Source organism: Sceloporus occidentalis, unplaced genomic scaffold (assembly GCF_023333645.1).
Source record: "Sceloporus occidentalis isolate IW3139 unplaced genomic scaffold, rSceOcc1.0.p SCAF_17, whole genome shotgun sequence".
Classification (NCBI taxonomy): Eukaryota; Metazoa; Chordata; class Lepidosauria; order Squamata; family Phrynosomatidae; genus Sceloporus; species Sceloporus occidentalis.
Window position 1 is genome coordinate 3,383,501 of NW_028316997.1, and position 24,560 is coordinate 3,408,060.

General features: G+C 36.9%; 1 protein-coding gene and 1 non-coding gene across 2 annotated transcripts; one reads left to right on the forward strand and one right to left on the reverse strand.

Annotated features, from left to right (window-relative positions):
• Positions 1-698: 698 nt before the first annotated feature.
• Positions 699-23,855, forward strand: LOC149302751 (RNA polymerase II-associated protein 3-like). The gene is made up of 16 exons (XM_089482154.1): positions 699-851; positions 1,786-1,923; positions 2,669-2,794; positions 3,407-3,534; positions 3,671-3,792; positions 4,469-4,539; positions 5,325-5,462; positions 5,948-6,075; positions 7,174-7,295; positions 7,567-7,643; positions 8,777-8,860; positions 12,237-12,442; positions 20,918-21,104; positions 22,003-22,100; positions 23,162-23,262; positions 23,773-23,855. Exons 1-16 carry the CDS (start codon positions 699-701, stop codon positions 23,853-23,855), a joined length of 1,962 nt encoding a protein of 653 aa, XP_089338280.1.
• LOC149302752 (small nucleolar RNA SNORA35) lies at positions 17,562-17,691 on the reverse strand. Its single transcript, XR_016272071.1, has one exon. It is a non-coding gene; the product is annotated as a small nucleolar RNA SNORA35 (small nucleolar RNA).
• Positions 23,856-24,560: the final 705 nt, after the last annotated feature.

Sequence of the window (24,560 nt, forward strand, 5' to 3'; positions counted from 1 at the left end):
TGTTGTATTATTTATTAACACTTTCCACATCGATCCAGAGCTATAGAGCCAACAGGGCCCTAAAGGTAGGGGTTGCCCCACTCCAGTTCTGGAGGGCAGCCAATATGCCACAAATGCTATGTGTTATTGCTAAAAAATAGTTATTCAATGACTTTTTTAATTGTAATGTCATTGTTGAAACTGGGGTAACTGAAAACTGTGATCCTTGAGGACATGAGTTGTTCGCCCCTGTTCAAGAATGTAAAACGAACATATAACCACACGCAAGTAAACATTACCGCTACATGTGTTAATATGTTACCAGACCATTTGGAAGCATTTCAATAATTTGCCTATATGTTGCTACACGTTATGCTTAGATCAGTTGCACTTCTACCTTTTTCTTGTTTTTCTTTTGACACTTTTTTTATAAGAAGATTGTTATATTTGAGCTGTAAGTAATATGGGGTTTTTAATGCATTTAGTGACTTCAGAGACGATACAATTTAATGTCAACTGTAAGGTAGGTATAACTAATATGCTGTGCACTGATGAAGCTCATTTTGTACATGGTTACCTGCTATGTATATTTTGTTCCCCGAAAGCTGCCTGATGCAGTGATATGTTTATGCTGTTGGGGCTTGATGACGTTCCACAAAGGCATGTATTTAGTGTTCGTATTCTTCAAGGTGGACAGTTGACTTGGTTGGAAAATCAGGATGTCTTCTCCAAACAAAGCTATCGAGCTGCAGTTACAGATGAAAGAAAATGCAGAAGAGTTGCAAGACTTTGTGAAGGAGCTGGAAACTTGGGAAAAGGATATCAAGAAAATGGACGCTAAACTGCATAAACAGACGGGTCTGGATGAAGAGGCAAGTGGTGAATAAAATGGTGGTTACAAGTGTAAATCTGTACATGTGTTCTACATTCAGAGTCTTCATTTTGCTTACTTGGATTGTGAGAATTCTATATAGAAATTTCCTTTTTTATCTGACCTTTCCATTTGTCATGGGAGATATGGTTGCTGTTTCTCTTGGCTCAGGTAGCAAGGCATCAACATGCTTGCCAACTTCTTGTAGGCCTTGTCACTAAAGTATTGATTGTGTATTTATTCACACTGAGCAAGGGGTCAACATTTATATTTTGTAGGAGCGAGGTGCTCATGAAGCATTCTCAGCAGTTAACAAGTGAGGGAAACAACTGCTTTAGATACTCAAGTAGGGTCCATTCTGTAGGTTAAGGCTAGATCAAGAATGAATAACAATTTTTATGTTTTGTGTGCATTCTTTACTAAAATTTTTATTTTGTTTGCTTTATTTAGATTCCTTTTTATTGAACAACTTTAAAATGCATGTTCTAGTTAACAGTACAATAATATTTATAAAATTCAGGCTTTGCAGCTCTTGATGAGTTAAAGTTAATGGCAGCTGTAGTCAATGTCTTAAAGGAACAGTCTAGTCCGCAATTTTATTTTTAATTTTAATGCGTATAACTCTCTATGTTAATGCAGTGAAAATATGAAAAACAAAAGTGAAAAGAAAATGTGGTTAGTCAATATATGTTCTGCTTCAAAGTTTAAAAAAAAAAAAAATAAAAAAAAAAAGTGAGTGAAACCTTATGAATGAATGTATGTATGTATGTATGTTTGTATGAAAACATGCATAGCATCATTGGGTATTACTTTTTGTTGCAGGCATACTTATTAGTGGATACAAATACTCACAAAAAAAACAAATGTTTCTGGTTACAAACTTACAAACATTTGTGTTATCTGTCTGCAACATTCTTCTGCTATTTTATATGTAGGCACTACCACCAATTAGAAACAAAGATTATAAGAAGAAGAAAAAGACCAAACTGCCGACTGATAAAACGAACCACGAGGAGGTGAAAAAACCCAAGATAAAACCGCTCGATTATGAATACTGGGACAAGCTTGATGTTGTAAGTTGACAGTATTGAATTGTGCTTCTGTCACATGAATTGGGGATCTTTCAGCTTTACTGATGGTTTTTTTTGCAGGAATAGCATGCATTCTATGTAGTTAGATTTATATTTATAAATGTACATTTATTGGAACACTAGTATCACAAAAAAATGACACTAATAGACATCTCCAAAGTATGAAAAAATAGTAAAGTAAATGAATTTCAGTTTGTTCTTATGTAATGGTAAATTTGATGTTGCAGTGTTCATACACACTGTTAACTATCTAGTTCATCTTCATGCTGGTGTCACTGTACTTTACAGATAACCTTGGGTTCATTTTGAAGAAGAGAAAGCTAGTTTTACAATGCCACCAAGCTGTTTTCTCTGGTTGACTGATGCTCCCTTTTTGCGTGCAGTGATACCATTGCCAACATATATATTGATTAGAGGGGTCTTAACTAGATTCATGCTACGGCTCTGTAAGCCAAACAAGCGTTCCTTACTGCTGAAGCAGATAGAGATCATCATTTGTTAAGTTTCCACTGGCTGAGGTGTGCGCTATGATCATTAACACATGTCTGCTGTCCACTATCTGTCAGTCTGACAACCACAGAAAATGAAATGTACCTCACTAGATGCACATAGTAACATTGGCTTTCTGTTGATGTGTAATGAATAATTTCTGCCAAGATATGTTTTCTCCTCTTTTTTTATTTTAAGCAGGGAATATCATATCTGCAGTTTCTGTCTTGTTCTATAGGACAAAGCATTAGAAGAGCTTGACAAAGAGGAGAATACTCATGAGTCAATGTCAGCAGAGTCAGATTCTGGGGATGAAGATGGAATAGCTATAGACACCGAAAAAGCTCTTAGAGAGAAAGAAAAGGTGAAAATGCTTGCTTTGCTCCTATGTTAATAAATATCCATCTTTTCATCGTAGCTCAGTAGTTGATCTGTTGAGTGTTATGTAAATTAATACCTTGTGAGATAGTTTTATTTAAACCTTTTGTTCACATATCTGCTTTGTCTGTAGAGTATAGAAGAATACTATTGTGTAGGGTGCCATATTTGTAAGCAAATTACCACTTGTGAATATGCATGCATATTCAGTATTGGTGTATGTGCAATATTTTCTTAACATTTATTTTCTGTTTTAAATCTACATCACAAATGTTTATCGGTACTTTAAAATTATTACCTTCCGTACATTTGGCACAAATATATGAAAGTAAAGAAATGTATTAGTCAAGAAGTCTTTCTCGAGCTACAAATTAAAGTATTTAAGTTTATTGCACTAGAATGTTCTCTGTATTGTGGACCAAATATTCAGTGTCTTTTTGTCTTCATTTGTAAAACGTATTCATGTAGATGTGTATATATAACATGCAGAAGTAAACCATATTGTATGTTCATACACAAATGGCCTTTTTATTTGCTAGAATCTCCTTTCTTCTGCAAAATAACATGAATGTGTTACTAAAATTAAGATATTTCGCAGGGGAATAATTATTTCAAGATGGGAAAGTATGATGAAGCCATAGAGTGCTATACAAAAGGCATGAATGCTGATCCATACAATGCAGTATTGCCTACAAACCGAGCATCTGCGTTCTTTAGACTAAAGAAGTAAGTTGTGCATTAAGTGGATGTTTTAAGAAAACGGTATTACAGAATGAGAAGTCATAGATTGCTTAGTCTGCTATCTTTCTTTTGAAGCAGAACTTTGTCACTTTAAAAAAAATTTTTTTAATGTTTCTCCCAGGTATGCTGTAGCTGAATCGGACTGCAATCTGGCTATTGCTTTGAATCGAAATTATTCAAAATCATATGCTCGCAGGGGAGCAGCTCGTCTTGCACTAAAGAATCTGCAAGGGGCAAAGGAAGGTAAGCGCTGGAGAAGCTATTAGCCTGTTTTCATATGGCCCAGTTCTTTGTATTTTATACATTCCTGTTTTAATATGTATGTTGAATATTTTAAAATAGTTGTGTTAAAGACCTAACCATCCCCCCTACACGCACACATAACACGTACGTTTATTCACTAAAGGGAATGTTTGCAGGAGTTGCGATTTCAGCTTACAAACTTTACTATGCATTATAAAGGGCTATCACTGGCAAGTTTCTCCTGCAAAACAGCCAAGCTTGCCCTGTATAATTCATAATTCAATCGGTGAGCTGAATTCCAATAACTATTTCTGATCAGATTCTGATTTTTTAATGTATATATATATATATATATATATATATATATGTATATATTCTACTTCTAATGGAAGGGGTATGATATGTGTCTTTTGGGCAGGGTTTGCTGGTCTTTATAGATCTTTCCCATAACCAAGGTGACATAATTGTATATTTTATTTTTATTTTTATTTTTTTAAATGTATTACACTTTGTCAGATCACCAGTTCAATAAGCAAAATAAGTAATTCTAATTTACGCCATTCAAATGGGGTCTTTATGAATTTTGTGGACTTGGAGGAAGTGGAGTTGAAAAGTGCGCTTATATAGGTAGATATATATGTATATGATAAATGTTATTTTTTTATTTTTTTGGTAGATTACGAAAGAGTTTTAGAACTTGATCCAAACAACTTTGAGGCTACAAATGAACTTAAGAAAATTAATCAGGTATTTATATAATTTGGAAAAATGAAGTGTCTTAAAAGCTGCAGTAATGACCTGTTTTCTGTCATAACCCCTCAGCAAAACGCATTAGAGCTTCTACAATAATAATAGCGTGCTTATACTCATATCAACATATTTTTTTCTGTATTTTTCTATGAATATGTATGTTTATGTATTAATTAAAAATGTAAAGTTTCTCAAATACTCTTCTACCCATCCTCTTTACCCCAAGAATGACTTGCTGTTCAACCATTATTACTTCTTACCACCCACGTAGCCAGGATATCGCCCATTCTGTACCTGTTTGAATTCCTTACCCCATTCTGTGAGGCTTATTATTATAACATTAAGCGCTCACTGAAAACCTAACTATTCAGGGAGGCATACAATCTATCCTCCTAATACTCCCAAGTTGCATTCTAAAAGAAACCATCTGTTTTAACCAACTTCGAGATCTAACTTCTCAGCGACATCTCAGTCACAATTCACCAAATGGTCCATCATCTTGTGTCTCCAGTTTTCAACCTCTGAAAAGACTAGAGCAGGACCCTCTCCAACTATACCAGTATGTCTTAATGTATGGTAATGTTATAGTCAATCTTAAGTTTCATTCTTCCCTTTTCACCCAATGGTATCCACTCTATAAATTTAATGTGGAGTACCCTGTTCAAATTTTTTTGGTGCTTAGATAATGTTGTTTTCTTTGGATTGTGATTCTTCCGTCATGCTTATATGTACAAACATGTCTACATATATATGTTTGAGGAATAATTCAGGTTTTTTTTTAGCAAATACAGCCTTCTCCCAATACACCACAAGAAAAAAAAGACACTGAAAAGCCAAAACCTGTTGAAATGAGTGAAGAGGAGATGAAGCAGCTAGAGACACAACGGCTGAAGCAACAAGCAATTGTCCAGAAAGACCTGGTAATTGTTCCTTCTTTATTGCAACAGTAATGAAATCTCATGAGAAATTGTTGTGACGGTGTTCAGACTTTGCATGCTTACTGTTTTGTTGTACGTGCTGACAGTCCACACATCGTAATTTTTGCAAAAATGTGTTTTTATTGCGGAATGCAACAATTTTACAGATTGTACCAAGATGTTAACACAGTTGCTGATGTTGAAATACAACATATAAACCTTTCTCATTCCAGTATCTGTTAATTATCTTTTGGAAGAGGAAGATTTGCAAAATATCTGCATCTTTCTAATTTCACAGATTAATTTTGTTTGTATTCTTGCACTTAAACGCATGGTGCATTTCAAATACTGTATGTAACAGTTTGTTTTTCCTCCATGCCTTTTGGTTATTATTACCATCCTTTCTTTCATATTGAATTACAATTTTCGCATTCCATTTCTGCTTTTGGTTTTGGGATTGGTATTCAGATCATTTTTAAAATCTACAGGGCAATGCTTATTTTAAAGAAGGCAAATATGAAGCTGCTATTGAGTGCTACACTCAGGGCATGTCTGCGGATGGCACCAATGCATTACTTCCAGCAAACAGAGCCATGGCATATCTGAAAATCCAAAAGTAAGTGTTCTTTGAAAGTACTATGTCAGAAGAGTTTTCTGCAAACTTCTAATATATTATGTTTTTTTTAAATCTTAACATTATGTCAGTGTATAAAAAGTATTAAACACGCAACTTAAATTGTCTAATATTGTATTTATGTTTGCTGTTTTGGAAAAAGAAAATTCCCAAAAAATAATAATTTTTTTTTTTTTATACCATGCTAGTTTAATCTCAGACGGCAGCATGGGATATATGTATGATGTGTTCATTTAAATTATTGCTGTATAAATAACGAAAGGGACATCCTAATATCCCATACATAAATAAAAAGCCGTTATCTGAAGCTCCAGCATAACTCACCCTCTGCTTTCCTTGTTTTATACCAGTTTTGGCTACTTGAAGCCACCAGTCAAAGAGCTCCCATTGTGCGAGGGTCTAATTAGATTCCACCAGCCAAATGCATCTCAGCTAGAGGCGGTGAAAAGGGTTAATTTAAACGGTGCACACAGCTGTCATGTGCATTAAAGTGCGTATGATGGCTGGACTGTCTCTGAAAAGCGAGCCTGTCATCCACAAACGTGTGATTAGCTGTTATGTAGCAAGCTTAGAAAAGTCAGTGTTTCTCTGAAAGTACATTATTTTCACAAAATTGCAGAGGCATCTTAAACGTAGCATCAGCTTCTTTAAAAAAAAATACAAAATAAATAAAGTGTTCTCATAAAGATATAGTGGCTCTTTAATTCTCACTTATAGCTACTATTAGTTTTTGGAAGGAAAGCTAGTATTTACCATAGGCACATACAGTATACTGTGGTTTTTATATATTCATGTACAGTATGTTTATGTGTCTATCATTTTGGACCTAAATTCCAATTACATGAATTGAATGTAATATTTGTAAGTTATTTCAACTTATGTTTCTTAAAAATATCTACTTTCTTTTATCTCGTTATCTGGGAGTTGTGTATAGCTTATACGTCACACTGTATAATCCATTTAAGTAACTATGGAATAACATGTAATAATGTGTTAGTATGTGGCTTTTTCATTGCATGGTAAAAATAACCTCAGTTTAAACAAAAAATTTATTTCTGTGTATGTTATCTGTTTTACAAGATATAAAGAAGCAGAAGACGACTGCACCCAGGCCATATCTCTGGACAGTACATATGGAAAAGCTTTTGCTAGAAGAGGGACAGCCAGGTCAATGCTTGGAAAGCTGAAGGAGGCGAAAGATGGTGAGGAATACAAATCACTACCTCATGTTACTTAGGGTTCAAATAGGACATATTTATGAAGGCACAGATGAAGTATTTCTGGGGCAAATTGTTAAATGTGAGCAATCGCCAAGTAACTAATGTCATGTTCTGCCTCCAATAGACATCTTAGTTTTTGTTGTGTACCATATCAAGCATTTACATTCATGTGGCCATGTTTTAAGTAGATTTGCCGCTTTTAACCATTGCTTAATTAAAGTAACAGTTTATATTTTAATTGTTGTGTTCTCAGATTTTGAAATGGTTTTAAAACTGGAACCTGGAAACAAGCAAGCGGTGTCTGAACTGGCTAAGATATCTCAAGTATGTGTGGTTACTTTGTAAGGCCTTTGAAGCTGTGGTTATTTAACAGTTTTGTGATGGTCCAAAAATGAAAGATTGAAAACTTCCATTAGACAATATTGGGTATTACTATAGACCGACCTTCATAATTCCTCTTCACAGAGCGATCTCTGGTGTGGCGCACACTTCTGGATCGTAGATTCCTTTGAGTGTTATGTGTAAATTATTGTTCGAGTGTGTGTCAGTGTATGTATGTTTGTAGCACGAATCTGCTTTGTCTGCCCCCCCCCCCAGGCCAAAAGAACCAGCACCATGACTGCTTGTCAACCTACAGGAAAAATAATCCAATCCCTGCTTCTGTTCATGTATCACATGTGTATGATAATTATGTCCCCTACTGCCCTCTAATAAACAATAAAAAGTTCACTACCTAAACAGATGTATGATGTTTACATATAATGTAAGGAAATTTTGCTTTAGGGTCGTAGATAAATAGTACTGCCTCACATCGGAAGTGGTAGAGGCTAATGCAATACAGTTTAGACTGTCCTGAGACCTCTGAGCTCTCCTTGCATGCTGATCGTAGGTGCTGTGGTCAGGACAACGGAGCCCTGTAAATATGAAATATTAAAAATATACATAAAAAACCCTTTCTTGCCCCAAAGTAGAAAAACTATGAAACAATAGTGTAGAACATAAGGGGACATTTTATAATATGATCAAAATAATAATATCTAAAAGAAACCCTTCTTGTAGTGGGGGGAAAAAAACAATATGTAATTTTGTGTGTTCAATAAATGAAAAAAAAGAGAAATTAGAGCTAAACACAAATTGTAGAAATGTTAAAACAGCCATTGTCACAAAGGGTACAACATTTGAAAACCAGTCCAGTCACGAAGAGGCTAATGACATATGTCACTCAAATCACTCGCAAGGTTATTAAAAAATATATAGCTCTTCAAACAGCTTTCTTCATGTTTGAAGAATGTTCTAAACATTTACCATTCATTTGTGAAATATATTTATCTTGCAAATTTCTCTTCTTTCTGCCAGTTTCATCTCTTTAAAGCATGTTGTCTTCATGAAACGTAATATTTTAGTAATTTTCCTATTTCTGTATGGTCTAGGAGCTAGGTACAAGTGATGTAAGCGGCAACCAGCAACAAACTACAGTTAACAATACAGGGAATGAACAACGTAAAGTGTTAATGGCAATAAACAAACCAGAACATTTGAGATCTGCTGTAAGTATTTTTCTTTTTTTGGTCTGAAGTGAAAAAATATGGGTAGAGCCAACGGATTGCAGCTTCATGCGTGAGCTGACACATTACAGTAGTGTCATCACAGAGCAATCGTGAGAAATTATGCAACATTTGCATAAAACTTGCTATGGTTTTGGATGAACCTGAGTAATCTACATTCTTTAAATGAAATAAAATAACACATATGATAGATGATTTTTCCTCTTTTTTCCCCCCTCTTTTTTTAGTTAGCAAATGGCTATATGCATTTGATAAATTGTGTATATGTGATCTGTATGTCATTAGCTTCCAGCGCAGGAGAAAACCATTAATAGAAAATAATAGTATTATGTTTTTCTGTTTTATTATTTTTGTATTTAATAATTACATACGTCACTTAAATCACTCAGAAGGTTTTTAATAAATGTATAGCTCTCAAATAGCTATAGCTTAGAAACAGAAATTAAGACATGGAAGAATGCACAACCACACAAAGAAAGTTTCAGTAGACTAAGTAGTAATTATTTGCATTAAATATTTTGTTTTGACAGGTAATAAAAAGTAAGACTAGGCTACCCATTGTTTTTGTTTTATTTACTGCTTAGTCAGAATACTTGATCATGGGAGCCTCACTTTATTCTCCTATAGCATAGATGTCAAAAATTATCTTATGCACATGTAGGATTTTTACATAATTGTGTCTCCATCTAAGAACTTATTTTGTTTTTTGGCCTTGTCCAAATCGTTATTGCTCTTGAATTGTTTTCTTTTTTGAATTATTATGTTATTGCATAGTAAGGTTGAGAAAAAAATAGTTGAACTATTTCAAAATTTTCTTAACTGCAGTAACGCAGACAGAGGCAAAAAAACTCCTTAAACACATGCTCGTTTTATCATATAGAGTGCATTTTTGTGCTTTAAGGTGTTTGTAGTGCAGAACATCCTTTGTTTAAGAGAGAACCATGGCTAAAGTAGTCTTAATGCATGGCGCCAAGGACCTCAAATGTACTTTTATTTATTTTAACCAAGCTGCCAATTACCCAGAATAAAAACACATATGGTCAAGTACACTAAACACCTCATTTTTATTTATTTACATCTAAATGTCAAACTGTAGTCTTTACTCCCGGTATGTGGCCTTTCAACCATAAAAGATAACCGTAAAAGATAACCGTAAAAGGCCATTGATTCATGGCTTTCAAAAGTGAGAGACAAAATCAATAATGACTTGTTGATCTCCACAGCTTCAAACATCTTTGCCTTTTAAAAGTAATTAATGTCTGTGTTCTAGCGGGGGGTAGCCAAATAACTTGTATTCTTCAATAGACCGATTGTACTATCAAAAAAAGCCAGCTTTATTAAAGTTGATGGTAGATGTTTCAACCACTAATGACCTGTGCCTTTTGTATAGAGAAAAAAAAATATATAAATTTTCTTATTAAAAATGCCAGGAAAAAAAAAGGAAACAAATAATGCTTAGAATACCATCTTACAACATGCTGAAACAAGCCGCAGGGATCACACAGCGAACTGAAGAGATTGCTAGGACACTGTTCCACTTATCTAACCACCATCTCGGTGAAGTAAAACAATATGGGTTTCTCTTCTGACCCTGAGGATCCAACAGCTTCTTGTGGACTCTGAAGCAAGAAGCGATTGCTGGTCCGTCACGGCTTAAGATAATGATTGTGCAAACCTTACTTTTTATATAAATAAGGTTTGCTTAATAAACTTAATAAATAAAGTGTGAAAAATAACGTTCACCAGGACTCTAAATTACATATCTGTGTAGGACTGTATTAATGAAACGACAAGCATTTACTTCTTGTAATAGCAAACACATGGAATTTAAAGACCGGTTACTTTGGTATATCTAACTGTAGCTACCTGCCACAAAACCTCAAATCTTTAGGGTTTATTCACTACATCTGTGGCTTGCAGGTGGATTTGCAATTCTAGTTTTAACTCTCACTTCATTATGCGTTATAAAAAGCTGATGCCGACAACTTATGCTACGCACAAATTAGCTAGCTGGAGTTTTTGATGCATAATTCACTGCAGGGTGAAATTCAAGAAATTTTCACACAGTGGTGTTGGTAAATTGAAGTCATTTTCAAGCTCCCACTTCTAATGTATTATAATTCATATTCCAAGCATTCTTGCAAAAAAAAAATGGATTGTTCACAAATCCTACAGATCGGTATGCTTATTAACCCCTTCATTCCCCTATAGACGTACCGGGACGTCCAAAAAACGCCCACAAAGAAACCCCTTTGGACGTCCCGGTACGTCCAGCCCTTGTGCAGCGTCAGGGACACATCCCTGCCGCTGCACGGGAGACCAGGCTGTCCCCTGGACTCCCCCCTGGCAGCAGAAGCTGGCATCGCCGGCTTTCTGCTGCCCGATCTCCCGTAACAGCTTCCGGCATGAAAGCCGGTAAGCTGTTACAGTTGAAAGTGCCCGATCGCGCAGTTGCAAACGCGCAATCGGGCATTCCCTTCTGGGTTACTTCACTGCTGACCATCTCTCTCACTCCCCCTCCCGTCCTGAAAGAGAAAGGCAGAAAAAAAATAAAAATTAATTCATTTAAAAAATATTAAATAAATCATTAAAATAATATATATAATACAAAAAAAAATTATAATGTGAGCTGTGATGTCATTGTGACATCACTGGCATGTTCAGGAGGTCCCTAAGAGGACCTCTAACCATTTCTGTGTAAAAATAATATATAAAATATATATATATTTATATATAAAAAAAAAATTAAAAAAATATATAAAAAAAGATAATAAAAAAATTATTAAAAAACCTTACTTCCCATTGCCCTAGCATAACATCTAGCCAGTATAACCCTTCTGCCCCCGTTCACAACCCCCAAACCCGTTAAGCCATAGGCATAAAAATTATACAAAATTGTACACCTTATAGTATGCTCCCTGGTGCTGGGAAAGTCTGGAAAATCTATATAAATTAGGTATTTCTGAAATCAGGACACCTGAATTGATAAACTTGGAGGGGATTTTCCATCACTTTACCTAATTTTGTGAGGATTCAGAGGGAAAATGTAAAAAAAAATTTGTTTAATTTTCTAAAATTCGCTAGTTTTTACAAAATTTCTCATTCTAAATTTTCAGCTAATCATCCAACTATGGTATCAAACGAAAGCTCTATCTCTCCTTGAAAAAACAATATATAGTTTATATGGGTACACTATTCACAGGAAAAGAGAATCGCTAAACTGACATACCCCAAAAATGGCTAAATTGCTCTGGGCCTTGAGGTTCCAAAAACCCCTGGGATTGAAGGGATTAAACATTTATAATGGTGTTTACCAATAGTCTTACTAACATTTTATTCATATTGGGTTTCCCTCTAGAAACCTCTGAGAAGGATGGTAATAGAAGAAGTTGGAGGCCCAACAGAAAGTTCAAACAATGCCTCTACTGGCAAACTGAAAGTTTTAGCAGAACCACTTGCGACCAATCAAGACTCAAGTCAACCTAAATTAATTCCTGCATCATCAGATATTCCTACACCAAAAATCCTTAAAATGGAAGACATCAGTGACACTCCAGTTACTCAGTAAGTCTTTGAAACCTAAAATGCGTGTGTGTGTGTTTGTGTGTGTGTGTGTATATATATATATATATATATATATATATATATATATATACACGCAAATGTTCTGCTGGAGATTAAGGAAATTGGTTTCTAAAGAGACCCTCTGTGCATATGAGGAAAGCAGTCCCAATTATTTCAATTGGATTGCTTCCTTTGCCTGTTGGCTGCTTCATGCAAATCAGTGGTACAAATTATCACACCACAGAGGTTTCCTTTCTACCTAAGGAAAGTTGTTTATTTGAGTTGAATTATGCCTATTGAACTGCTTAAAAATATGCAATAGCTCACTGGAGTATTAAAAAGTCCCCTTTAAAGTTTGCTTTTTACTTGCAGGTATAAAATGTCTCCTGTTTGTAAATTAGCATTTGTAGGTGCTGTCATGTATGCAGGGAGTTATGTGTTCTGGCATATTTGAATAGTAAAAATATACAATATAGAAATTTCTTCAGTACCATTGATTAAATAAATGCCACTTTATGTAACTTTTATCAGGATCATGGCTATGACAGGAAGATATGTTTACTAGCTGCAAATACTAATAATTTTATTAAGCCTTTTAGGCATTCTTAGATACTACTGACCTAACTAAGCACCTTCCTTCCAGCTTCACAAAGATAAGCAAGAAATAATCTGATATTGAATGAGTATATTGGTTAAGGGTATACCGAGGGGGTACTAATGTATACTTACTATGTTTGGCTTTACCTCCTAGTACAATGTCTTAATTATACTTACTAAAAACACATTTTAATTTAGGCATAAATGTTTGTGTAGTTGGGGCTTACTCATTATCTTTTTAAGAAAGAATGCTGTTTTCACAAAAAGCTCCTTAGTTTTGGTTCTTGAATTATAGCCACTGGATATCACTTTTCATCTTTTCATTTTATATCTATTTTTGGATTATTGAAACCTGTAGTACTCAAACTAACATGAAAATAGATTTCTATTATGATCAAACTAAAAAAAATATAGTTCAAGCATTTCACATAGCCAGTTTTTGATGGACGTAACATTTCATACTGCAGCTCAGAACAGATCGGAACGTATTATTTTCTTTCTACCTCACTGAATAGCTTTTTCTCGTTTGCAAAGATCTCTGTTATTGAGTTTTAGTATATAAACTTTAATTATCTGCTAAGACCATTTCCCCATTTCTTTTACATCTTGTTGTGAGCCTTTTCCATTGCTATAGCAGTAAAGCACCTTTATACATAGTAGCACTTAACACTCTTCTTGCAGTCCTTACATTAGATTGCTCAAGATAAATGAAAAGTTTGCTACCAAGCTGTGTTGTACCTTCTTTTAAATAGCAACATAATTTTCAAGCAACTTTTCCAATATTTTTTAACCCACTCTTTTTGTTAAAGGGACAGTCTAGTGTCCGTTACAGCCATAGCAATGAAGAATGCATATTAAAGTACTTTGGAAGTACTCTAATACTCATTCATTACCTATGGGACGTTATTACTTTTTAGTAGAAACATCTGTGCTGGAGTCCAGTTTTGGCACTGGTTTTCAAGCACCCCGTTACTGGCATATGCTTACTGAGCATTTGAGCAGAGGGTCTCATTAGACCCCTGGGACCCTTGCACAAACTGGAGCTTGTTGGCAGTGAGTATGCTGCTTGTGTGGGTTTAGCCGAAACGTCTTCTGCAAACCACGGATCTTGGGGGACGAGAGAGGGAAAACGCATTGGGATTCTGATAAATCCCTCCATTTATTTGCAAGGTAAAGAAGTGTCATTTAAACAGGACCTATGATGTCAGGAGAAGTTGTTTAATTTGGTAGGTTTCATAAGTTGCCCCCTTAATAGTGTGTGTGAGGAGCCTTGTCCTATATTATAGGCAAGATGCACCAATCAGCCGTAACATGACGCCCTGACATGTTGAGGTTTGGACTCCGCTAGACCTTTGAAGGTGTTCTGTGGTACCTGCACTCAAACATCAGCGTGATGTAAAGGAAAATGTGGTTCATCAGATCATGCTACCATCTTCTATTGCTCCGTGATCCAGTTCTTATGCTCACATGCCCATTGTAGGCGTTTTTGTCCGTGGACAAGGATTAGGATGGGCACCGGACAGTTCTATGCAGCCACAAACACAACAAATTGTGGTTTTTTTCTATCAGAACCAGCATTAACACTTTCAGCAATTTAAGCTACACTAGCTCATCTGTTGGATTTGACTACACGGGCCCTTTAACCCCCTCACATGCATTAATGAGCCTTAGCCACCCATGACCCTTTCACCAGTTCTCCTTCCTTGGAACATTTTTAATAGGTACTGGCCACTGCAGACTGGGAACACCCCACAAGCGCTGCAGTTTTGAAGATGCTCTGACCCAGTCATCTAGCCTTCACAATGTGCTCCTTGTCACTCTTTGAGATCCTAATGCTTGCCTATATTGTTGCCAAATATATACCACCCACTGACAATGGCTGATCGGTGTAAGTAAAACCGAAACATACTGTCTGGAAACACACTGTCCTGATCACATTAGAATGTTTTTTGCCTTACATACAACTGTTTGAAAACTTTAGCATAAGGGAACGTCATTCAAGTACACATCATACAGTTATCCTCAAGTTTGCTCACCCTTGGTGAATTGGTAATATATGTACCATTTTTAAAGAAAAAGTGGGTGAGCAGGCAAAACACATTTCTTTTATTTCTTATGGGATTCATATTCAACTGTCCGTTATAACAAAATGGCACAATCATAAAACAAAACATGGCAACAAAGGAAAAAAAAAATATATACTCCTGTTCAAAAGACTGCATACCCTTAGTTCTTAATACTGTGCATTGCCCCCTTTAGCATCAATGACCGCATGCAGTCTTTTGTAATAGCATGAGCCACACATTTGAGATCTCCCTAGAGTGGCTCAATGATATTAAGGTCAGGAGACTGTGATGGCCACTCCAGAACCTTCACTTTTTTCTGCTGTAACCACTGGAGGATCACCTTGGCCTTGTGCTTAGGGTCATTATTGTGCAAGAGCGTCCCATGTGCAGCTTTCGTGTGGAAGAATGCAAATTGTCTGCCGGTATTTTCTGATAACATACTGCATTCATCTTGCCATCAATTTTCACAAGATTTACCTGTGCCTTAAGAGCTTGGACAATTACAGTGTGCCAGAAGCTGTGAGGCATGTCAAGGTGTTGTGGGGCATATTGTAACAGGGCTTTTTTGTGGCATTGGAGCAGTAAAGGTTTCTTTCTGGCAACTCGACCATGCAGCTCATTTTTGTTCAAGTATCGATGTATTGTGCTCCTTGAAACAACCAGACTGTCTTTTTCCAGGGAGACCTTTTCTCTTTTTTTCAGACCAATCTCTGTAAACCTTAGAGATGGTTGTGCATAAAAAAAATCCCAGTAGATCATCAGTTTCTGAAATACTCAGACCAGCCTGTCTGGCGCCACCAACCATGCCACGTTCAAAGTCACTTAAATTCTATTTCTCCCCCATTCTGATGCTCGGTTTGAACTTCAGCAGGTTGTCTTGTACCTAATAAAGTGGCCAGTCAGTGTATAATATATATATATATATATATAATATACACACACAATATATTGGTAGCGGTGAGGTTTTTTATTTTTTTGCATGTGAACAAGAGTGGCCATTACTGTAAATTGTATTGTGTTTAATGTAAATATAATTAAGAACTATTTTTGGAATGAAAGGGACCTATTGTACATTGTTGCATTGCCACAGTAACCAAACTTGAATTTCAATCACATCGGTAATTTATTTAATTAAATCAGCTTCTTCACCACTGCATTCTCTGGTTTTACTTTGAAGTTTAGAACTGCATTCTTTTTAATGAAAATGAATGTGTTTATTAAATACAGCAATCTTGGAAAAATATGTGTTTCAAAGAATTAATCAGCTGACATTGTGTTTTTCAGAAAACAGGCATAGAAAATGATAATAGGAAACTGAGGTTTAGAAAGCAAGAGGTTATGGAAATGTAAATCAATAACCTATAGTTTTATATTCAGTAAATGGGTATTTTTTGGCAGCCAACGCATTTACTAATTTTCAATGCATTTACTACTTTTCAAATAATGTGCTGTTGCTATTTTGGCTAATATGTTTAGTTGATATAACAGTATTAAAGGTGATCCTTATTGACCTTATTTGCATGTGCCTACCCAGAATCCCCTGTGGTTGTGGCAGCACCATGAGATTTCTGAGGCAAAAAACAAGCCGTCTGGTGTCTGTAGATGAGTGTTTAACCCCTTCGTGACAAAGGCTGATTCTATTTTTTGTACCCTTCGTGACAATGGCTGTTTTATCGTTTCTGCGGTGTTTGTGTTTAGCTGTAGTTTTCTCTTAACCCATTTACTAAACCCACACAAGTTATATATTGTTTTTTTCAGGACAAGAAGGGCTTTCTTCAGACACCATAATTTTTTTCATATGATGTAATTTCCTATAATAAAAATAATAAAATAGGACGAAAAATTGAAAAAAAAACACTTTCTCACTTTTATTTGAAAAATCTTTTATTCATCATAAAAAACTACTGAAAAAACCTGCTAAATAGATTCTACTATTTGTCCCGAGTTTAGAAATACCCAATGTTTTTATGTTTTTTTGCTTTCTTCTACACGTTATGGGGCAATAAGTACAAGTAGAGTTTTGCTAATTCAAAACCATTTTTCTCTGAATCTGGTAATTCTGTCTCTATGTGGTATTTGGGGCATCTTTGAAGCCAGCAAATTAAATTTACCCCACCAAACCATATATTTTTGAAAACTAGACACCCCAGGGTATTTTAGATGCTGATAGTTTAACCCTTTCCATGCACAAATCCTACCACCAACCCTTGTCAAAGTTTGTGATAGTAATTGTTTTTGGTGTTTTTTTCACATACTTTGTACTTCAGGTGTGAAATTACAGCTCCTGGTATATGTTGCTGTCACACAACACCCCGATATGTGTTCAGCAACATCTCCTGAGTACATTGATACCCCACATGCATGGGTTTGTCAGATTGTTTGGGGGCAAAAGGGCCACATTTGGAACATGAGCAATTCAAATTCAGTAGGAATTTTACATCTGGGTAAAGAAAAATGCTTGTACCCAACTATCAGTAGGGACAGGTTACAAGAAAGCCTGGCCTATCTCCAAGAAGGGATTTGATCTAGCACCTTAAGTGGTCCCTCATGCCACGGAATGGACACAGGGTTCACTTGACAGTGCAAATAAAAACGCTTAAAAATGGAGGAGCAAATAAAAGCTAAAAAACTGTAAATGTAACAAAAAAAAAAAAAAAATAAATACAAAAATGGAGCAGGAACAAAAAAAAATTAAAAATGGGAAACTGTGTGATACAGCTTGAAGCAGTCACCGACACAGAGTGCAGGTTTTCCAGGGCAATCTGGACAGTAAAATGTAGTGTCCTTTCTTTGCCCCCTGCTGTAGCATACCCTGCATCTCTTTTGGGGATTCTGCTTCTTTGCTGTAGGGGGGATTTTAAAAATAAAATGGGTAGCCCCAATTCTGTTGGTTCCCATCACTACTTGGGGACCAGGTGCATCACGGTACAAGATACCTGAAATTACTTCGAGCTGAAACTGCAAAAAAGACAGCTTCAGCCCAGTGTCTGCTTTTTTGTGCAGCAAAAAAGCGTTATAGGTTGCAATTTGCATTAGATAAATTGCAACCTTCTTGTACCAGGCCTTTGTCTTCCTCATAATGAGGTAGGGCTGTAGGAGTTGATCTGACAGATCAACTCCACCCATGTGCTTGTTATAGGCCCTGATGCACACTGGCTTTGTAGTGACCCCAGCTCTGCCACGGACAGAAACCTCCACGGTTCTTTCATCGTGGATGGTGCTCAGCATGCACACCTTTTCTGTCCCTGAACTTCAATGCCAAAAGCTCCTCTTGGCGTAGAGCTGAGGTCTCCCCCTTTCCTAGCCGGGTTCGTACCAGGTGTTGTGGGAAACCCAAGCGGTTCTTTTTTTATAGTACCGCAAGCTACCGTATCGAAACAATACAGCAGCTTGAACAAAGGGACGCTTGTATAGAAGTTATCTACATACAAGTGGTAGCCTTTGTTCATAAGGGGGAATATTAGGTCCCAAACAATCTTGGCACTGGTGCCCAGATGGTCTGGGCAACCTGGAGGGTCAAGGTAGCTATCCTTACCCTCGTATACCCGGAAGGCATGAGTATATCCTGTCTCGCTCTCGCAGAGCTTATACACCTTCACTCCATACCTAGAGCGCTTGGAAGGAATATACTGCTTGAATCCCAACCTTCCTTTATATTTCATCAGGGATTCATCCACGCAGATATCCCTTCCAGGTGTATAAACCTCTGGAAACCTGGCAGCGAGATGGGTAATCAGGGGGCGGATTTTGTAGAGCCTATCAAACTGGGGGTCCTCCTTAGGGGGGCACAGGCTGTTGTCGCTAAAGTGCATGAAACGAAGAATCATTTCATACCTTTGCCTAGTTATAGTTTGGGCATAAATGGGGGTACTAAAGATGGGGCTGGTGCTCCAGTAGGAGCGGATGGAGGGCTTTTTTATAATGCCCATTAACATTGTGAGTGCCCAGAATTTAAGAAATTCTGGCACGTCAATGGGAGTCCATGGCTGTTTTGCCCAAAAAGAATTAGGGCTAGCAGCACGGTGCTGCTGGGCATAAATGTTTGTTTGTGTGACAATGTCTCCCAAGACATCGTCTCCCAAAAAAACCTGCACAAATTGCAGTGGAGTGAATCCTGTAACATCAATATTGATGCCAGGAATTCCAGAAAAAGGAGGGATAGCTGGCTTGTACCTATTAGGCGCTACCCATGCCTCTGGTGCACTGCCACGACTACGTGTGGCAGGCGTCCTAACAGCCACAGATACATCACTAGATGTATCTGTGAACTGACCAACGTCAAAATCTGACGCTGTATCAGTGGCCTCAGAATCTGTGGCCAAAAAGGCATACGCCTCCTCAGCCGTATACCGCTGCATGGTAACAATTGCAGCAAAAATAGTGGGGAAGGAAAGGGTTAATGGCTATAATAAAAACTAAAAAAAAAAACTAAAAAAAGTAAAAAAAAATATGTAAAAAAAAAAAAAACCCAAAAACAATTGCCACTATGCAAGATCACTGTTTATGCAGTGATCAATGGCAATGAAGGGGTTAATATTATATGGGTGGCTCTTATAAGAGCCTTTGGATCAATATATATATATTTTTTTATTAGAGAATACCTGAAATACCAGAAAACACACCGATCTGTCTCTCTCCCTCACTAGAAACAAGTGAAGGAGGGAGGCAGATCCAATACTGATCAAAGGCAATGTTTAGAAAACATTGCCTTTGATTTAGCAAATCATGATCACTCTTATGAGTGATCTGACCACTAGGGGTGTTATTCACTGGATGTCCATGACATCCAGCAACACCCCCCCCGATGATGACAGCAGGCTCCGCCCCCCGGCTTGATGGGCGCCGCCATCTTGAAACACTGCGTGTGTTTCGAAGACGCCGGCACCGGGAAGGTAAGTTGAGCATTTAGGAAGCGATCGCGAGTCGCTTCCTTTGCTAAACAGGTGTTGCAAAGATGCCTCGATACTGAGGCATCTTAGCAACACCAGCTAAGCAAAGGAAGCGACTCGCGATCGCTTCCTAAACCCGTTTTTCGGCGGCGGCAGTCTTTCAAACATGTTTTTTTATTTGCTCCTAGGAGCGATCGGGGGGGGCCGGGAATGTTTTTTTTGGTGTTGCTCAATGCCTCGATGTCGAGGCATTAGAGCAACACCGTTTGAGTGAAAAAATCGATCACGGATCGATTTTTTTTCACCCGTTTAAAGACGTGCCGGTCCTGGCACGTCAATTGTCATAATCGTCACGATTTTCGGTGACGTGCCCGGACCGGCAATTGTCATCAAGGGGTTAATAATGCTTCTTCTACCCCCTTAATTTTAAGTGGAATGGTTTTCCATCACCTTTACCCACCCCCACCATAACTTTTGTGGTATTTCTCGTGCTTCCCCAAGCCTCAAGTGTTAAGCCAGTATCAAGCCACATAGTTTTGATTGATAGCAAAGAGCCAGACGAAACCCGATGTGATATCATTGTCTGTCGACACAAGCAGTCCAATATCACAGATACAGTACATACCGCTAAATAATTTCCTGATTTTATCAAAGTGTTCCTTGTGTACGGAAAATATTGATCATATTTGCACTTAAATCAATTTATATATGAATTTGTAAAATACTTGACCACTGAAGTATGGACCTGTTCCTGGTATTATGATGTGTTTTCATCAACTTTTTTTATTTTATTTACATTACCTATATGATACTTCTACACAGTCCATGAGCTCTCACCTTTTTAGTTTGCTAGTTAGCCGTCTATAGTTCATAGCTCTATTGTCTCCGTATTTTAACTTGTATTACAATATTTTGTCCTACAGGCCTCCGTCTGCTGTTAAAGTTCAAAATGTATCTCAAGCAGCAGCCCAAGTGAAAAGTGTTGAGTCAACTTTTACTACTGCAGCACCAAGTATTGAGATTCCTGGAGTTCCTGCAAACTCTTTCCAGCTTGAATCTGATTTCAGAAGACTGAAAAGCAACCCTGATTTACTTTACCAATACCTGAAAGTAAGACATCCCAAACTACCGTATTTGCCTGATTATAACCCCCGCTGCTGCTGGCACTTCCACCGGCTGCCCTGCAACACACCAGGGAGTCTGAGGATGGATTGTTAAATCGAGGAGGTGGGGCAAAGTGGCATATGGGGGGGGCATAAAGCATATCTAGGGGAGCAGAGCATCATATATGAGGGCAGAGTGACATAGGGGAGCAGAGCGACATATCTGAGGGGCATAAAGCAGGCAGAGTGGCATATCTGGGGGCATAAAGCATATCTGCGGAGCAGAGTGACATATCTGGGGGGCAGAGGGGCATATCTATAAGTAAGGTGCATTATGAATTAAAATGGCTATTGGTTTTCTGTTTGTATATAACATATGCTGACTAACTGTATAATAGATACCAAAAATGTTAAGATACATGTATTCCTGTTGATTAGATAAAATACTGTTTTACTATTCCACTGATGTGTATTTTTTCTTTAAAATAGCCCCAAACTTTAAGGGTGCGGCCCTTTAATGGGGTGCGGCGTATAATCGAGCCAATACGGTATATAGTAATTGGTAACCATATAATTTACCAAGGTTTACGAACGCTATAGTTGTTTGAAGGAGGCTGGGTGTAGGATGTTGAACATTAAGTTTACCCTTTTAATATCGAGTACCTGAAATTATTTTTTTTTTAAGATAAAATTACACCCCCTCCCATTTTTGTCTTGAGCTACGTATTAAATGTTATAATAGGCATATAACCCCCCTTTCTAGTCCAGCTATTTTATGTTATCTAAATAACACTGACCCTCTGCTTTATACATGTTTGCAAGAATGACAATAGGTGACTTTGTGTAACATAAACATGTTTCCAAATAAATATTTTAAATACTCTATTTTTTTTTGTTTTTGGCAGCAAATTCAACCCTCCCTTTATTCTAAACTGTTCCAAAAAGCTTTAGACCCAGATGTATTCAATGAAATTTTGAAAATTCTTCGAGATAAGTACATTGGGTGAGTGATATTTCCCCACAGAAGGTTTGGTTTTTTACAAAAGAAAAGTTATTGTGTATTTTAGTTTTTGAGTAATTAGAAAATAAAAAAAAATCAGAACCAAAAAAGGTAGCATAGTTTATACCTTGGTATTTAGGGTTTTTTAAAGTAGAGAAAATTAAAGTATATTATATAATATTGTCTTATCAGCCATTTTTTGTTCTTTAAGCAAAATTGTACAATTTCCAATATGACCAAGAGAAGCCAGTTCTCTAATGCATTTATATGTTAGTAAGTAAAATCTGATAACTTATTATAAGGATAGAACATTTTGTTTTGGTCCTTGATTGTTTTTTTGGTAAAATATTTCTGTAGTTATTAAAGGAATGATAAAATAAAGTATTAACAAGTAGGGTGTTTGGAAATGAGTGAGGCTGGTCTGTAGACTATTTTTAATATTTTCAAAATATTAACATATCAACAGTATAAGACCTACTCAAACTCCAAGCAGTGCTTCCTGACTGAGATATAGACAACAGACCATTTCCATTGTCCACATAGTGCCTATTAGATATACAGGTTCCACTGTAGAGATGCTTGACCACTTCTACCTTGAAAGCTCTCCCATTCTGCCATATCTATTTTCTACTGCACTTTATCACATTTCACCTAGGACCTAGGTAAATGCTACTGCATGATGTTCAGGGTTTCTTAATTCATATTTTAGCAAAATTATAACCATTTCAGTGATAACCATACCTGGAAACTCTCCGGGTTTGCCCAGAGATTGCCGAGTGAAGCACCCTTCTCCGGGTGCCCCGCTCCCCGCCCTTTTTCCATTTAAATTGTGGAGTTGTGTAACACCCCTGACGTCAGCGGGACCTCCCATCGACGTCAGAGGGAACGCCCACTGATGTCAGTGGGCAGTCCTGGCTGCATCCGGCAAGGGAAGGGTAGCCGGAGCCCAGAAGTTCCCAGGTATGGTAATAACATAAATTATATTGAAGAATAAAATCAATAATCTCTAGATCATTTGACTACTTTGCATCCTAACGGTGGTCTGAAATGTGTGTTTTCAACAGGAGAGAAGACGTATCCCTTATTGTAGAAATCTTACAGGGGCTATCAGAGCTGAGAAGATTCGACATGGCAGTAATGTTTTTGTCACAATCAGAAAAAGAAAGTAAGTTATTGGTATTATGAGGGTAACTTGTATGATTCTATGAACACTTGGTTTTTGGTGAGAGGATGAATAAGGAGAAGTGACCTTTTTATCGGTGAGATTATTAATAGTTTTCTAGAGGTTTCAGTTTGCACAGAAACCGGTTTTTAGCAGTTGCATTTATTCTGTGAAAGAGGAAAAAAATATTGGAATGGGTATGCATTTGCATGTAGGGCCATAAAGAGAATAAACATAGCCCTTATTTGTATACGAGAAGGATTGAATCTTTAGTCAAAGTTAATTTCTGGTAGGGTTTTTTTGTGTGGAAGTTTTGTTTTTTTTTTGGTTTTTTTTAATAAAGATGAGCGAATACATAGTTTAAAAAAAAACAGCCCTCATCCTAAAGTAGGAAAAACTGCCATGCTTAAGAAATAATTATATTATGTCAACTATAATTATAAAACAAGATCAGTCCTGTATTTTAGAAGAAAATTGTCTCTTTTCTCACGTCTTCTGTCTTCATCTTTGCAGTTGTTCATGCTTTATTTGCACACATAGAACAATCACAGACCAGTGATTCCTTAAACGCGCTGAAGAAGAAATATGGAATATGAATATTATGTTTATGACCAGAACAACATGCAGTATGCCAAAATCCTTGATTAACATAGAAATTCTGTGTCTTTTATAATAAACATTAAATTTTTTAAAAATCATGGTGTTTTGTTTTTCTAGCAAACAGATGTAGAATGTAGAAATGCAAAATATAACATATCTTCCTGAGTTACATAATCTTGACACCTATTATCAGCCCTCGGTCTATTAAGATTTCTTTGGAATTTTTTAAGCTTTTAGGCATTAAAAAACTCTAGTTATCACTACCGGAGTTCACATATCCATCTATATCTATAAATAGAAAATAGCACTTTGCACTGGCAAGCACTGTGAGCAGCAGAGTATTTAGCATTTTTGACCCACCGAGAACATCTTCCGTTCTCAAAGGGCCCAAACAGGCCATTGATTCTACACTATATGGACAAATATATTAGGGCACCTGACCATTCCACCAACGGGGACTTTTATGACATTGCATGTAGTAGTCCCCCCCCCCCCCATGCAGCCTATAACAGCTTCCATTCTGGGAAGCTGGGAAGGCTTTCCACATGATTTTCGAGTGTTTCTGTGGGAATTTCTGCCCATTCATCCAGCAGAGCTTTTGTAAGGTCAGACACTGATGTTTGACGAGAAGGCCTGGCTCGCAATCTCCATTCCAGTTCATCCTAAAGTCAGAACGTCCACACCAAACTCATCCAACCATT